The sequence below is a fragment of the Lagenorhynchus albirostris genome, chromosome 5, assembly GCF_949774975.1.
Source record: "Lagenorhynchus albirostris chromosome 5, mLagAlb1.1, whole genome shotgun sequence".
Classification (NCBI taxonomy): domain Eukaryota; kingdom Metazoa; phylum Chordata; class Mammalia; order Artiodactyla; family Delphinidae; genus Lagenorhynchus; species Lagenorhynchus albirostris.
In genome coordinates this window covers 51,936,763-51,953,382 of record NC_083099.1, presented here as the reverse complement: position 1 = coordinate 51,953,382, position 16,620 = coordinate 51,936,763, and the positions used below count along the sequence as shown (strand labels likewise).

The following is a 16,620-nucleotide window of genomic DNA, read 5'->3' as shown; positions in this document are numbered from 1 at the left end:
CTCTCAGAGGTGGAGCATTGGCCAGCTGGCTGAATTGTGTAACATTAGAAGAAATGTGTGATTAGCTCTATTCGACCTCCAAAAGTGAGGTTGGATTGGAATCAGCCCATGTAAGAACTTGTCTGTGTCACAACTTGGTGTCTTTCACATTTGTAGGATAGTTATGCCTTTTTTTTCTTTTTTCCCTGGGCTGGGCACTCAATCTTGCCTCTGGGTCTCTTTCTCTGAAGGATGGCCATTCCAGTAGCTTCTTGGTCAACCCTTTACAAACCCCCTCTTACCCCTTCCATCTCTGAAATGAGCCTATAAATCTTATTTTTCTTTCCAGGTCACTTGCAATTTCTTTAAGGTTCTGATGCTAACAGTGTTTCTCCTTCTACAAGTTCTATATGATATATATTTATTACAAAGAGAACTAAAAAAATCACTTAGAGTTTTTGGAGAACTTTATAATATCTCAAATTCATTAGAAGATATGCTGGGATCTTACAAGTTAACCATAAATTACAAGTTCACATAAAAGTTACCGATAGCCAAAAGCAAGTCAAGTTGTTCTAAACATTTAATTTGTAAATTTTAATAAATTAAGCAAACATTCTCTAAATACTCTAGTTAGTCTTAATTAACAGTTAAGTTAGACCTAAATATTGTCAAGTTTGTTCTGTGGGATAAAAACTAAGTAACACTTTCACAATATTAATTATGAGTTGGTAATCATCATAATTAATAGTTACGTAGTGTTTGCTATGTGGCAGGCACTGTTCTAAGTGCTTTCTACATGTTAACTCATTTAATCTTCAGAAAAACTCTGTGAGTTAAGTACTATTATTCCCATTTTATTTTTTATTCCCATTTTATAGATGAGGAAATTAAGGCATAGGAACATTAACTAAGACATACAACCAGTATGTAGTAGAAATAAGATTCAAACCTAGGCAGTCAAGCTTCCTAGTCTTTGCTCCTAACCAGTTTTCTAGATTTGCCTAACACAAAGCTTGGAAATTAGACCAGTTTTGCACATGAGTGAGGAAGACTGATATGGTGCTGTAATTCCTGAGTATCACTTAGCCTGGACTGACACTTTTACCACTTGGCTTAAGCAACCATGAACACAGGAATTCTCTGCAGGTTGGAATGGGAGCCATGAGAAGATCTGGACAAAGCCAAAAGGTTGGTACAGCCATTAAATCTTTAAGGGAGCAGTAGTCGGAATGCAGAGCTAGCAATGATGAGGCTGTTGAAATAATTAGATTATGCCTCCGCAATGTGCCTAAAACTTCTCCTGGCTAGTAGTGATGACTTCCTAATTATGTTAATGGCCATTTTTTTAGTCCTTAGCTCCCTCAAATTGCCAAATAATCAGTCTTTTTAAAAAATTCTTCCAAATTTGACTTTTACTTTCTGATTCACTCTCAGTTTTCCTCTTGCCAATCTCTGGATTTCTCCCTCTAGATTCTTCTTTTCAGCCTGTCAAAGAATGTTTTCCTCCCTGGTCTATTTCTTTGTCACTGTGTTCTGTCTCTTCACTAAATCTCCTGAGTCTTAACTACTGTCTGAGTTGTTAACAGGTACCTCTGAGCTCTTCCTCCAGGCCTGACCTCCTTGAATCTCTGACCCTGCATTTGCTATCTGTCTTTTGGACCTATCTACCTAGATGTCCCATTGGCTTTAAATGGAATAATTTTAAAATGGAACTTTTCTTACTTTCCCTGACTGTTCTGCCTGTTCTCTCTGTTTCTCATACTCCAAGTGAGGACCCTCCAGGATCTTTCAATCCTTTCTCTGTGTCCTACCAGCCTGCCTACCTGATCCCATATACTACTCTGTGAGCAGTTACCAAGGCCTATCAACTCCGTCTCAGTGATCTCTCTTGAATATATTCCCTCCTCTATATTCTCCTGGGGCAGACCTTCATTTCTCTCCTGTGGACAATTGCCAAACTATTATAGCTGTTGCCCTCTAGTCTCTTCTCCCACCAATCTACTGTGTACACCTCAGCTGTATAATTTTTCCCAAAGTATAGTCTCATTAAAGAGTGTCCACTGTATAGCACAGGGAATTCTGCTCAGTGTTCTGTAACAACCTAACTGAGAAAAGAATTTGAAAAAGAATAAATACATTTATGTGTATAACTGAATCACTTTGTTGTACATCTGAAACTAACACAACATTGTTAATCAACTATACTCCAATATAAAATAAAAAGTTAAAAAGAATGTCCAAAATCTTTGTTGTTTAACCATTAACAACTAAGAGCATTTCATCTGCCACCACCTTTCCAGCTGCACCTGCAGTAAGACTGGATCATCCTCTACATCAGAAGTTGCAGTTCGTGGCCCTTAGTCCAGATTTGGCCTGCAGGCAAGTTTTGTTTGGTCTGTAACTTAAAAAAAATTTCATCTGAATCAATGCTTTCAAACCAGAGGATTTCCCTTAAAAGTTAAAGTCTTAGAGAAAGTTCAGAGAACTGTGAAAACTTAAAGACAGATGGAAATTTGAGGGAGTCAGGCAAGATTTAAATTCCTAGCTACTTAAGTTCTCAGTCCATCTTTCACCCATCTTTGTATCCTTGTAACATGTAGCAGAATCTTTACATACAGTAGGTGCCTAATTAACACTTGTTGAATTATAGTTACTTGACTTTTGATAGTTCCTTGGCGCAAACATTGAGGTTGTTTGTAGAACAAAAGCGCTGCATTAGTGAATCACAGGTGATCTGTACAGTGGTCTTAAGTGAAGGTCATATAATTTGTGCACCAATAGAAAAAAAATAAATCTGCATTTTAAAGTATACTCAAACTTTACAATGTTTAAAAAAATGTGACCATAAATTTTCATACAGGTAAGTGTTCTATGAAATTGTTTTCCTGTAATAGGCAGGAATAGAGCAGAATCTGGAGGGGAGAATTTAAAAGCTGCTTGACAGAATGAAATGGCCATCACTGGAAAAGTTGGGAAACCACTGGCATGGAATACAAAACTTTGAATGTGAGAAACGAAGCAGGTAGTGAGTTATAATAGATGCTCTAATTATTTAATGTGGTTGGTTCATGTTGAAATTTGACCACATGCTAAGTTGTTGATGTGTATGGAATATCAGAGTACTATGGCTTTTCCCCACCTCTCCCTCCCACTTTGACATGAGCACACAGATGAACTTTTTAGAAAGAAATATTTGACACCTTTTTCACCTGTAGTAATTTCAGAACTTGGTGATCATTGGGGTCCTAGTAACAAATGTACACAATGGGAGAAAATGATCGTCTCAGCTTCCCTGGAAACATTGAGCTCTCTGTCCCTGGGCTCACATTTCTTCATGCAGTGATCTTCCAGATCAGAGGTGTGACAGTAACGATAACCAACTCATAGAAGGCTTGGTATGTGCCAGGCACTGTTCTAGGGGTTTTTACTTTTTTAAGCTTCACAACAGTATTTTGAACCAGTTAGCATGTCATTTCTGTTTTACAGATGAGAAATTGAGGCGCAGAGAGGGTGAAGAACGTGCCCAAGACCCCACTGCTGGAAAGCGGGGGAGCTGGGCTTTTAACCAGGTATTCAGTCTGCAGTCTGTGCTGCTGACTTTGGCTTCCTACCTGCCTCCTAGACTGAGCCTTTTATTGCCGGCTCCCCCTGCCTACACTTGCCTTACTTAGCTTTTCTTCCCATAGGCATTTGAATTATAACACTTGCCCGACACTTTGGCATCTTGGATTCCTATCCTTTTCCTTGCTACTCGCACTTCGTCTTCTATTAAGGCACGATTCAGAATAGATGCCGTATCGGATTTCATCCCAGAACGAAGAGACACAAGTAATTCCTTCCTTCTCTGGGCTTGTGCAACCCTTTATCTAGGCTTCTCTTACTAAGCTTGTATTGCTTAACTAACGTCAGCTATTCATTTACAAGTCTTGGCTCTCCTCTGTTTCCCTCAGCTCCAGAAGATGGTCTTTTTCTCCCCCTTAAGTTTCCCTGCCCGTTGAATAGATTTTCTAATTTGTATGGTGAATGAATTAGCAGAGAACAACCCCATTTATAAACTAACAACGAACATATTTTAATAAGCAGAGTATAGATTCTGCTTGGCTGCCTTTGATTTTTGCTTGTCCTCTGACCTTTGGTCATCAGACCTGGGTAGGGAGCCAGTGGCCACCTATTTTGCTGTATCTGGTTCTACTGAAGTGTAATGAGTACCCTTCATCCCTTCCACCTCCTCAGGCAGAATTCCCTTCTAGAGCCTGAAATGGTTATGGGGCAAGTTTTAAGACCTCTAGTACTGCCCTGGAGTACTTCATCTAGCCAAAACTGGGTCAGTTCGCAACCTGTGAAATTCTTAACACTTGGCTTGCTTCTTTGTGCTACTGGAGTTTTCCAGCTACTTCTAAATAGGTTTCAGGAAACTTTGTTAACTAGAGAATGTTTCTTGGGTGGATCTGAATCTCATTTCACAAACTCAAGGATGCAAGAAATATAACTTGATCTATATTTTGAGCCTTCATTCTTTAGGTAGAACTTAATTCCAGTGAATTTAGGTATTCCCCCATCACTGTTTTCTTTTAGGTTTTGAAGTGTCTCATGTGATGTTGATGCATAATGCATGGGGGGAGCCATCTGGGTACTCATCCTTAGCCCACATTCATATTCCACCTGGTCCATGGTGTTTGGTTCCTACAAGTTGCCCTGGGATATCCTTTGTTCTTATTTATAAGAGCCCTTCAGGTCCATTAGTGCTCTCTTCTATTCCTGTTAGACCCTTGAGAACATGTAGTGGGCCACGGATAACGGAGAAGTTGTCTCAGACCCATCTGCAAGACATTCATGCAGCCTTCCTGTTTTTATGCCTTTCTGGACACATGGAGTCATTCTGCTGCTCCTGCACAAGCTGGAGCCTGAGGGGGGCTCTCTGAGGCCATTTGAGGCACCACCTTCCTAAACATACCTTGCGGTCACTCTTCCCTAGAGTCTTGCCTTTTTCCACGGTTCTGTCTGGGCATGGGGTACATGTCTGTTGCTCTCAGATTACATAGACATATCTGAGGGTTGCTGTGTCCCAAGGTTCTTTTCTCATTGGATCTCAGATATCAATCCGTTCATTCCTCATTTCATCTCTAATAATTTCTTCTCCCCTCTTACACCACCTAGCTCGGAGAATCACTTCCTATTCTAGGAGACTTCTTACTCATCATGTAATCTCCTAAATCAATGTCTTTTTTAATTCTCCAATTAAAATTAATTAATTCTTTGAAAATCAAAAGCAGGAGGACATTTCTGTTTCTTTGCTATTTGTTCTCATATCCCTTCCCTGAAATAACAACTACATAAAGGCTTGGCTACTGATTTTACCTGTTGGACAGTAGGGATGGGAGGGGAGTAGTAAGAGGAGCTAACGGAAACAGATATTAGGGAAAAAAGTTAGATACCATTCACAGTTTTATCATGCCACATGACAGCACATACACATATGAATGTCATCCTATCCTGGATAGGACTCAGAGCAGCTTCCTGGGCCCACACTGTTCTCAACCAGCATCTCTAGGGTAATTCTGTATGTCCTGCAGCCCTCTCATAGTTCCAGGAATCCAGCTTCTATACTGGTTACTTAGTCTCTAAACTTCTCTTCTCTCTTCTTCACAAGGAGGAAAATAACAGAATTGTAGCCAGAATTCAACAACCTCTCCTCATACTGTAGGCACTCAGGCAGTGATAACTATTATTATTAATAATAGTAACGATAAATTGGTTAATGACAGATTACTGCTTGTTTCTCTTCATTTTCAAATTTTGAAACAAAGTCATTATCGTCTGCAGGATAATGATTTTTCATTCTCTAATTTATCAATACAATTCCAAACCTTAGCATAATTTTATTTTAATACCTTTCTGGATTCTTCTTTTCCCACCCATCCAGCCTTTCTTACACTCATCTGCTTATTTTTTTCTCCTTCATAAACAAACTGTCCCTTCTCCAATCAGCACTTCTGCTCCCACACCACCCTGTCAATGTTGTGAACAATGCAGATAGTTGTTCAGAAACTCTATTAATGCAAGTGCTCATAAGCTAATACAGCAGAGGTGCTTCTGGAAAGGTATGGGCAGATTGAGGCAAGTCTGCATGCACTCAGAGCATGCAGTACACATAAAGGAAACCCGGGGTGGATTCTATGAAAATGAATACTCTTCTCTAGTCTGCCTTGTAAAGACAACTCACTGTTTTACAGCTTTCCTTTAGTTGAAGAAACTCATATGATTTGTCTTATATATTCAATGAAGTCTTCATTTAACTAAAAACAAAAAATGTAGTTCAAAAAGTAACAGAGCCAAGCCTGCCATGTCTTTGTTCATAGTTTATCATTTGACGCCTATCAAGCTACTTGGCCTGTGAGACATGGAATGGATCTTGCGTGTTCTCTGTTAATTGACAAGGGTTTATTGTGTGAACTCTAGAAATCTTCGTGAATACATTCTCGGCCATGCCCTGGCAGATCTCCATATTCCCCAAGTTAGACTGATGTGTTACCACAAAACTTAAGTGATGATTCCTTTTTCCCAATTTGCCAAAGACCTTAAACCCTTAAACTTGTGGTTAGGGTGCGCGCACACACATTTGTTTGTTTCGTATCGAGAACGTTAACAGTTGTTTTAACTTTTTCAATAAATTGGTCAATTGTACATATAGAAATTGAATTATTTTCTTAATATTCATTTGCTTTCCTGTTGCTTATATTTCCAGCAAATGAATATTAATAGAATTATTGGAAAAGCTGTTCATGGTTAGATAAATTGCCTCTTGTTCTTGTTTTTCATGAACACTCGCTAATGGTTTTATAATGCAGTCTTTCCAACTCTTCACAGCAGGGCATATGTACACAATTTTATATGGGACACTGGGGTAAACAACTCAGGAACTTGGCTGACCAGGGGCTGAGGGGATCAGTGTCACAGCACATCCGTATCCTCTTCAAGGCATACCAGTGTGCCCCATGTACATGCTGGGAAGCTGTATTATGGTGTATTGCAGACTGCATACAGTTCTCATTTCTATTAGGAACATTGTTTTCTTGATCTTATGAAGGCATTAAATATTTCACTAATCATCAGCATTCTGTTTCGTATTCTACAGAAAGGCACTGTTACTCTCCAGCTGCTCCCCTTCAAGGTTTGAGAGCCACTAGGCGATACAGTATCTGAGTTCACGCGCCTGTGCCGGGAAGGTTTCTAATCACTCTGTGACACTTCTGGGCCTCTCTACCTTAACTAGTCACGGGCTTCCAGATGGCTTCTAATTCTCTGACTTTGAAACATGGCCAGTAGGTCTTGCAGGGAGGTCAGTTTTATAAGTGTACTCAATAGGAAGAGCTTGTATAAGAAGTAGAAAGAGGGAATAACACTCCACAGGGTCTTTGCTGGGTGGATGGCCTGGGTCTCCTCTCCAACCAGATAACTTCCTGTGAACACTTAATGCAGAGCTCAATGCCCCCAGGGCTCAGAAGGGAAGAGACAACAGGCTGCATGTTTTTTGTACATTTCTGCAAAGCTCCTGGTTGTGTCTGAGCTGGTCTGCCAGGACTGCAGTTGACTCTGCTCCTTCCCTCTCACACACTCATTCCTTTCTCTTACTCTCAAAACAACCAGACACACTTCAATATATAAGCTTAAAAACACTTTAAAAATACTTATAGTAAATATAAAACTCTCCTCTCTTCTATTTGTATTCAAATAAAGTATTCTTCCTCCGTTCCTAGTATGTTATTGGAACTGTGATGTGCTGATTTAGGGTGGGCAGGGGTCGGAGGAAGGGACTGAATCCTGGAATTCACAGTTCCTAGGTTTGAGTCGCAGAACTGCCATTTATCCAGCGAAATGGGCAAGTTCAGCTAATTTCTAAACCTTCTTGATAAAATGAGACTGATGACAGATTTCCCTCTCAGAGACAATCTGAAGATCAAAGGAGATTTACTCTGATATTTTCAGATGAAAATACTCTCGAAGTTCTGAAAACGAAAGGTAAATATGATTTGTTATTGTATTAAAAGTAACCAGTGAGTCCTCAAGGGCAGCGGCAATTGCTTGTAAGAATTCGAATACGGAAGGGTTGGTGAGTGTGGCTCAGGTGATAACTTAGCTGACACACACTCTCCCTCATTCCCCCCTCATCCTGCAGAGTAACCTGATACACTACTTGGGCCTCAGCCATCATCTGCTCGTGCTGAACTTCATCATCATTTCTTTTGGCAAGAAAAGTGCATGGTCGTCTGCTCAGGTGAAAGTAACAGACACTGACTTTGACGGTGTGGAAGTCAGAGTGTTTGAAGGCTCTGCAAAGCCAGAAGAGCCGCTGAAACGCAGCGTTGTTTACATTCACGGAGGAGGCTGGGCCTTGGCAAGTGCAAGTATGTCCTGGTCACATTCAGGTTGTTTGGGGTTGTAGCTGGCCCACAGAGATGTGTGATTGAAATGACTTTCTTACTGGGTAAAGAGAAGGGAGCCATTGGACTTGCTTCCCCTGGCAGTCCCAGTTATCCCTATTGTCTCAGCAAAATTATTCATAGTGCCCCCCCTTTCCATTCTTGAAAGGGTCCTGGTTTGGATGATTGATTATATAGCTACCCTACATCAAGGGTTTTGCCTGTTTGTTTGTTGATTCAGGCAGACTGTTTTGAAAATATTTCCTGTAACCTAAATCCTAGACTAACTTATTGTGAAGTACTGAAGTTGCTTTCTGCACCAAAACAAGGTAAAGTTTCCCTGGGCCAGAATATGAGGCCATTATCTGTAGCTCTATGCCAACTTGTGTTTTGAAGACACCTTTCTATGAAATAGAACAAGTATTTCTGAATACACGTTAACTCATCAACATTTCATCTGCTTGTGAAAACAAAGATGAAAATATAAAACATATGCCACAGTTAAAAGGAAACGACCTTGCAAAGTTCAAGAACATTCTCTTTGGTATTGGAAAACTTTCATGAACAGATCACACATTAAAAATGTCAGGCAAAAAAAAAAAAAAAAAAAAAAGTCAGGCAGCCAAGGGGAGCAGCCTAGTGAGAAGCATACTAAGGAGGAAATAAGGGCCTTATCTCTGCTTGTAGTTATTATGGCGCTGCTTTCTCATCTTCAGCCCAGAGCTTTTGACATCCCCTAAGTTTAAAGGCGATGGCAACTTGTTCTAGTTTGTCTTTTTTTTTTTTTAATGCAACAAAGGCCAAAAAGTATAACTTTTTCTAGTAATCTCATTTCATTTAACTCCATATTCATCATTTATTCTTTTATTCATTGATTTGTTCACATTTCCATAAGATGATTACTGAATATGTAGGTTTGCCCAGGACTGAGTAGTTTCCCAGGGTGCAAGACTTTCAGTACAAAAACTCAAAGAGTTGTATGCAAACCTGGACCTCTGGTCACCCTAATGTGTGCTTGGTGATGGGGATACAAAACTGAGTAAGAGTCTCTGCCCTAGAAAAGGTTGCATCTGTAGCACTGGACACTTGCCAGGTGAGATAGTATCAATACGTCAGAGGCCAGGAAGTATAAGTGCCAAGAATGGTATGGATTGTGAGTCAGCCTGGCCTTTTCCACATAATTTTGGCTGATCACTTCTGCCAGAGGAAGAGCTGGAGGTAGGTGTGCAGGTGTTTATGTAGTTACTGAACTTCTGGTTCTTAGACTGCCTTGGAAAACCTATAAATAAGGTAGTATTTGGCTTTCTGTTGACGCAATCCAGCTCTTAATATATTATAAAAACATTAATATATTAAAAGAACAGCCTAAGGGATTAAATTTTTACATATTAAAATTGCTTCTGTCACTGCAAACCTGTGGAGTCTCTTTCTAAGAAATGCTAAGACTTCCTAAAATTCTATTTGTTCTGTGTTGGTTTAAATGGAATACCATATTCTTCAGATTGGTGACTTTTCTGAATCACAGCAAATGATGGTGTTAAAAGAGAAAAATTTTTTGGTTCTAAGGAGGGAACTGCTTATTTTCTGTGATTTCTGGAAAGGCATACATTTGAAGAACTACAAAATCAGAATGAATCTGATGCACTTCATATCATCCATTATGAAATAAATTTTTAGTCAGTTAAAAACACATTCAAAGGTAATCTAATATGGATTTCCTGTTATTTTATAGTAATTGCATTTTATGAGAAACCAGATTAATTTTTTACATTTGTACATGTAGCTCTGTTAATGAGGTATAAGTTCATATTTACTTTTTATTGTTTTTATTATTAATAACTTAAGTCCAAGTCCAAAAACAATCCATAGTTAGCAGAATTTAAGAACGGACAGTATTAAATAAACTGCTTTATAGTGAGTGTTTGCTCCTTTGTCTCTTTCAGAAATCAGGTATTATGATGAACTGTGTAAAGCAATGGCTGAGGAATTGAATGCTGTCATTGTCTCCATTGAGTAAGTAATTAATAATAGTCATAGAAAAACATTTAAGAAGGAATCCTAGATAACCATCTAGTTATTTTATTTTACAAGTGCTAGAGTGTAAAATGAAAGTCCAGAGAGGTGAAGTGATTTTCCCAAAGTCACAGAAAATGATTTCTGTTGTAACTTAGAATTTCTTGAACTAGCTTTATAATGCCTCAAAACTATCATTTTATTTTAGTTTTGGAACCTTCTGGAAACAGAATTAGCTGAAATTAAGAGAAATATGTAATCAGTTATTTATAGTATATAGTTTGATTACTGCCTTTTTTTTTTTTACTTTAGTGTAGCTCTGTATTATTAGACTATTGAAGTGTATGAAAGCCATGCAATGCCTTTCAAGAGGAATTAAAGTATAGCTAACTAACTTTAATAAGTTATAGTTGAATCATTAACCTTGTGAACTGCAAGGTCAGACAGTGCTTATGGAATTTCAGGAGAAAAACCCTAAAGGGAAAGATTATTTTGTTATGCTGTTATGTGGAAATAAACTATGATAAAAGCATAAGAGAGAAGGGATTTTTTCCATCAGGTTTTTTCTTAGACAGCCAAGTAAAAGCATATTCTAAAAATTACCACTATAAATTTCAACTGATGTTGAAGTTAAAAAAATTCCTGTATAGTGTGACTGTTTTCTGTGTTAATTCTCTCACTTTACCTTCACAAGTGCTGAGAAAGCAAAGGAAGTATGGACATACCAGATAATTCCTACTATTCCATCAGATCCACTCATTTAAAATTAAGTGGAAATACTGTTAAGTCCCCTAAGTTCCGAGAGCGCATTCCTAAGTCCAATTTGTTCGTAAGTTCAACAAACACAATCGTTATCACTTGGTGCTTCTTAGCAGTGTACCAGCTACTTCACCGCTGCTTTTACACTTGCTTCCGGACACCCTGGGCTTGAAATAAAGATACTGTACTACTGTACTCCAGACAGTACTATACATGATTACTGCCTTTTTAAATCTAAAAACCAATCAGCATTTTAAGAGAATCTCTCCTACACCAAGAGTTGGAGAAGTTATCCTCCTGGAGTTAGGTTCTGTAATTCAGACCTTGTAAATAATAGTGTGTTCAACCAATCTTAGTTAATGTAGCTATTATTATCACTATTAGTATTAATATTAATATCAGTGTTTTGAGTTGTTTCTACCAGTTCTATATTAGCTATTTTTCTGGGACACTAAGAAGAAAGTGAATAATAATTATAATGATTGCGGTGATGGTAATACAAAAATCACGGCACCAATTCCATGGCAGGCATTGTGCAGGTGCTATGTATATATTGTTTCTCCTCCTTCAGATCTTTGTTCAAGTATCATCCTTTCAGCAAGGCCTTCCTTGACACCCCTAAAATTGCAGTCCACTTTTCTTCTGCTTTATTTTTCTCCAAAATTATCATCAACATCTGACAGACCATATATATAACTTCTTATGTATTTATTGTATTGAATATAAATAGACAATGTAAGTTTTATGAAGGCAGAGATTTTAGGGATTTTTGTCTGTTTTGTTCATTGCTGATCATTAGTGTCTGGAAACGTCCCTGGCAGATAGTGGAAATTTATGATATTATGATTTGTAAGAAATATATATTTGGTCATTCAGATGACCAAAGTGTATTTTTCACATGTACTTGATCTTTGTCCAAAGTTCCTGGCTCACAGCTCCCCAAATCCTTCAAATTTCCTAAGTGTTCAGAGAGTTAAAGGAGTCTTTTGTGGGACTTCCCTGGTAGTCCAGTGGTTAAGACTTCACCCTTCCACTGCAGGGGGCAAGGGTTCAATCCCTGGTCAGGGAACTATCCCGCCCCGCCCCTACCCCCCTTGCATGGCCAAAAAAAAAAGGTGTCTTTTGTTATGTGAATGAGGTGACTTTTGGAAGCACCTAAGGTTGGGGGCTGGTTGCCAGGAGAACCAACCATGTGATTAGAGGGTTGGGACTTTCCCACCCTGCTGGCCTCTGGGGAGGAGAGATGGGCTGGAGGTTTTATCAATCACCATTGGCCAATGATTTAATCAGTCATAACTAGGTAATGAAGCCTCCATAAAAACCCAAAGGACAGAGTTCAGAAAACTTCCAGTTGGTGAACACATGCAGATTTGGGGAGAGTAGTGCACCTGCAGAAGGCATGGAAGCTCTGCACCCCTTCCCACCTACCCTGACTTTCGTATCTCTTCCATCTGGCTGTTCCTGAGTTGTATTCTTTTTATAATAAATCAGTAATCTAGTAAGTAAAATATTTCTCTGAGTTCTTTGAGCCACTCTAGCAAATTAATTGAACCAGAGGAGGAGGTTTTGGGAACCTCTGATTTATAGCCAGGTTGTCAGAAGTACAGTAATAACCATTGGCATCCTGAGTTGGAGGGGATTGTTGGAACCTCCAATCTATAGCTTGGGGAAGAGCATAGGTGACAACCTGGGTTTGCATCTGGTGTCTGAGGTTGGGGGTGATCCTAAAGTTTTGCAGGACTGAACCCTTAATCTGTGGAATCTGCTGCTATCTCCAGGTAGATATTGTCAGAATTGAGTTGAACTGTAGGACACCCAGCTGGTGTCCAGAGCATTGCTTGTTGGAGGTGTGGGGCACCTCCCCCATCACACACACATGTTGAAAATTAGTCACAGAACACCAAAAGAGCATTTAATACGTATTTATGGAATGAATGAATAAAGAGTCTTGCTTAACTTTCGTATAAGTCATCCAAAGTAAGTATTTTGATATTTTCCTCATAGATGAGGAAATTGAGGTCCAAAAAGTTAAGTAACCTGCAAGAGGTCACATAGCTACTTAGTCACATATGTGGAGTGGGGAATTGAGCCAGGTGGAATCACTCCCCAGGCTCCTATGCTTCTTTGGCCCAGTATCAAACTAATATATATATATATATATATATATATTTTTTTTTTTTTTTTTTTTTTTTGCGGTACTTGGGCCTCTCACTGTTGTGGCCTCTCCCGTTGCGGAGCACAGGCTCCGGACTTGCAGGCTTAGCGGCCATGGCTCACGGGCCCAGCCGCTCCGCGGCATGTGGGATCTTCCCGGACCGGGGCACGAACCCGTGTCCCCTGCATCGGCAGGCGGACTCTCAACCACTGCGCCACCAGGGAAGCCCTCAAACTAATATTGAAGGAAGCTGATGATGCTGAGTGACAGAGTTATGGCAACATCAGCCACTTTCCATGCCCTGAGCTTATGTAGCTCTCCCCTTCCCTCTGCCTCTCTCTGCCAGCTGCACTCCCACTCGTAACGCATCTCCTTCTTGCCCCTACTCCAGATCGCAGACCTAAGAGAATCCTTGCTTCTCCAGTTCCTTGGAAGGGTTGGTCTCCTAAGTCATTTAGGCAGCTCTGACCCTGTGAATGGGAGCCTTAGAATCAGAGTGATGCTGTGGCTTCCTCCTCTGCAAATGTGGCACTGGACAACTCTGGACAGCTCCCCGGCCTCCCTGGATCCTCAGCTGGGCCTCCCAGATCACTCAAGGGCCCTTGATGCAGTTTTTCAATGCAGGAACCTTCAAGTAAACGATTGTATCACCTGGCCTGGGTAGCTGGCCAGAGGAAGGCAGGGCTTCTGAACTCCATTATGGAGTTCAGAGCAGCTGAACTCCATTATGGAGCAAGGCCCTGCAGCTTGGTGCTGGTGAGCTGGTCTCAGGGCCTCTTCAGTGGTTTCCTGTGTAGCTCCAGCTCCTCAAAGGCCTGAGGAAAGGAGAGAAGGTGGGCTTGTTTTACTTGGTACCATAAGGATTCTCCACACAAGCCTTATCCTCCAGGGCTAATGTAAGCAACTGGCAACATGACTAAGCTCTTCCTACATGCCCTTCTCCACCTGTTAGCATCTGTCTCCAGTGAAACAGGTGTTCTTTTAAGTCTGTGCTTATCATAAAACAAAGAAGGATGGATAGGGTGCTTTTTTTTAAAATAAATTTATTTATTTTATTTATTTATTTTTGGCTGCATTGGGTCTTCGTTGTGGCATGCGGGCTTTTCATTGTGGTGGCTTCTCTTGTTGCAGAGCACGGGCTCTAGGCACACGGGCTTCAGTAGTTGTGGCTCATGGGCTCTAGAGCGTAGGCTCAGTAGTTGTGGCGCATGGACTTAGTTGCTCTGAGGCATGTGGGATCTTCCCGGACCAGGGCTTGAACCTGTGTCCCCTGCATTGGCAGGCAGATTCTTAACCACTGCTCCACTGGATAGGGTGTTTTTAAGAAGTTTTTTTTTTAAAAAAGAACTAAAATATAGAGGGGCCGTGCTTTCATCTTCACTTTCCACTGCGCCAAATCTGTCAATGTAGCATCCGGTTTATCAGCAGATAAGCAGCACAGCAGTGGGCAATTACTATTACTCAAGGCTGTGTAATCTCAGGCAAGTCACTTAACCTCACGTGCAAAATGGGGTTAGGAATCTTTCCTGTGTATGTCAACGTGAGCTACTGGGAACAAGAATCATGTCCTCTTTTCTTTGGGCCCACCGCACCCAGTATATGGCTTAAACATGTATGCTAATAAGTAGATACACTTTGAGTTAGGTTAATGATTTCAGAGAGTTGTTATGAGAATCAGTTTGCACATTTGAGATAAAAGGGCTTCTGATATTCTAAATCACTAGACAAGACTGAAGGGTTATTGCTCTAGCCCATAGGACAGAAAGGTCATAGGACAGAAAGGTCCAACTTAACTAATTTATTTATCAACGTGTTTGGAACTCACAGCACTTTTCTTTGCAGAAATAATGAGCTAAGGTGATTCGGAGCCATCCAGGCGAGCCAGCCCACAAAGAGCCACATAACCTGTGCTCTAGTTGAGGTATAGCCAGCATCATATGACCGTGATGCTTCTCTTGGAAAGTATGTTCAGAGGTCTAACTTGGGACCTCTTCTCACTGCTTACCTCTTTCTTTTATTCCATAAACACCTATTGAATTCCTGTTATGTGCCAGCTACTGTGTTAAATTCTGGTGGCATAACAGTGTGAGTAAGAGAGGCATAATTTCTGTCCTCATGGAGTTTACAATCTAGATGAGAAATCAAACCTTGAACAAGTAATATTAAATGTGATAAGTGATGTGAAGTAGTAATGGAGGCATCAAGTAGGTAAGATCTTACCTAGTTTGAAGGGTTTGAATCGAGCTCCTAGGGATGAGCAGAACCTAGTTAGACAGAATGAATTGGTCATGGAAGTCCAAAGTGGTGTAGTGAGAGGGCTTGGGAGGATGGGAGGAGGCAGAGAGCATTAAGGGAGTGAAATATGAGAGAAGACAGATGAGGGGACCTATGCTTCTGGCAATGACTAAGGAAAATAAGAAGTAAGGGTGGATAATCCTGAGAGCCTTCACAAGGATGGTGGACTCTTGGTTCTCTTGGAATTCCTTCTCCTAGCAGGGAGGTTGTCTGGAGACAGCATCTCCTTATCCTTGAGGCCAGCAGGAGTGGGTAGTGGTGTCATGGCTTTACTTCATGTAGGGAGTGGCCTTGTGGAAGGTTAGATATAATCTGAGGAAGCTGGTAGGCAAGGGTTGGGGGCAGCCCTGGTGATGGAATCACTTCACATGAAGCAACACCAGGAGCTGGAACTTCTGAGTTTACATCACTGCTATTGGCTCAAGATTCTGGGAACAGATCCAACAACTGAGGTAGACAAAGATCTCAAGGTATGAAAATAGGCCATGAGTTCTATTTAGTAGCTTCTACAACACTATGCTATTTTTACACATAATCGCACAGTAAGTATTTATGAAATAAATGGAAGAGTTCGTCTTATCATACCCAAGATACATGGATGTATCCTCATTTACATAATCTGGGAAGGAAGTTTATATTCATAAGCTTATTTTCATAAACTTCATTGCAGTTTAACTATAATATGGTACCTTTTTACCTGTAGTTTATATAATAAAACACAATACTAGAACCATAAGACATCAGGAAAAATGAAGATTTAATTTCTTTCTTCTTTTTTTTAAAATTAATTAATTTATTTTTATTTTTTTGGCTGTGCCGGGTCTTAGTTGCAGCATGCTAGGTCTTCGTTGAGGCATGCAGGATCTTTTGTTGCGGCGTGAGGGCTCTTCATTGTGGCGCGCAGGTTTTCTCTTCTCTAGTTGTGGCGTGTGGGCTCTGTAGTTTGCCGCCCGTGGCCTCTCTAGTTGAGGCGTGTGGGCAAAGTAGTTGTGGCGT

General features: G+C 40.3%; 1 protein-coding gene across 1 annotated transcript in view; it reads left to right on the top strand.

The window, feature by feature from the left end:
* The window catches only part of NCEH1 (neutral cholesterol ester hydrolase 1), a 63,823-nt gene that overhangs the window by 35,721 nt on the left and 11,482 nt on the right, over positions 1-16,620 (top strand). The window contains exons 2-3 of the mRNA XM_060150007.1: positions 8,159-8,387; positions 10,346-10,415. Of these exons, the coding sequence (XP_060005990.1) occupies positions 8,159-8,387; positions 10,346-10,415 (299 nt within the window). The remainder of the gene's footprint in view (positions 1-8,158; positions 8,388-10,345; positions 10,416-16,620) is intronic.